General features: G+C 47.3%; 1 protein-coding gene across 1 annotated transcript; it reads right to left on the bottom strand.

The window, feature by feature from the left end:
* LOC149015184 (pathogenesis-related protein 1-like) lies at nucleotides 1–495 on the bottom strand. The gene has a single exon (XM_089156363.1). It carries the CDS (start codon nucleotides 490–492, stop codon nucleotides 1–3), a length of 492 nt encoding a protein of 163 aa, XP_089012489.1. The 5' UTR covers nucleotides 493–495.

The following is a 495-nucleotide window of genomic DNA, read 5'->3' on the forward strand; positions in this document are numbered from 1 at the left end:
CTAGTAAGGACGTTCGCCTTCATAGTTGCCTGGAGGATCATAGCTGCAGATGACAAAGTACTCCTCATCAGGTTTGTTTTGACACCTCAATCTTGCACAACCAAGATGAACAGATTTACGCCAAACCACCTGGGTGTAGTGAAAGCACCCATACTGATCATTCCCTCTGCAGGAGTTGGACCTATGGTCATATAATGGCTTCTCCGAGACCCACATATTGATGGCGTCTGTGCCGGCACCACCGATGGCTAAGTTCTCTCCATAGGGTCCCTCTGAATGCACAAGCTTGCAATTTCCAACCTTCTTCCGTGCATAGTTGTAAGCATAGGCTGCTACCGTCTTGTTCCATGTCAAAGGACCAACTCCCACCGCCGCTCTTACTTTATTGTGGGCATTAATGTAGTCTCGTGGGTAGCTTTGTGCAAGGGAATGATAGACCAAACCAAGGCACACAAGTGAGAAAAACTTGATTTGAAGCTTGCAGAAACCCATCTT

This window comes from Hakea prostrata, chromosome 5 (genome assembly GCF_041222555.1).
Source record: "Hakea prostrata isolate BN-2017 chromosome 5, UWA_Hpros_2, whole genome shotgun sequence".
NCBI classification, from domain to species: Eukaryota; Viridiplantae; Streptophyta; class Magnoliopsida; order Proteales; family Proteaceae; genus Hakea; species Hakea prostrata.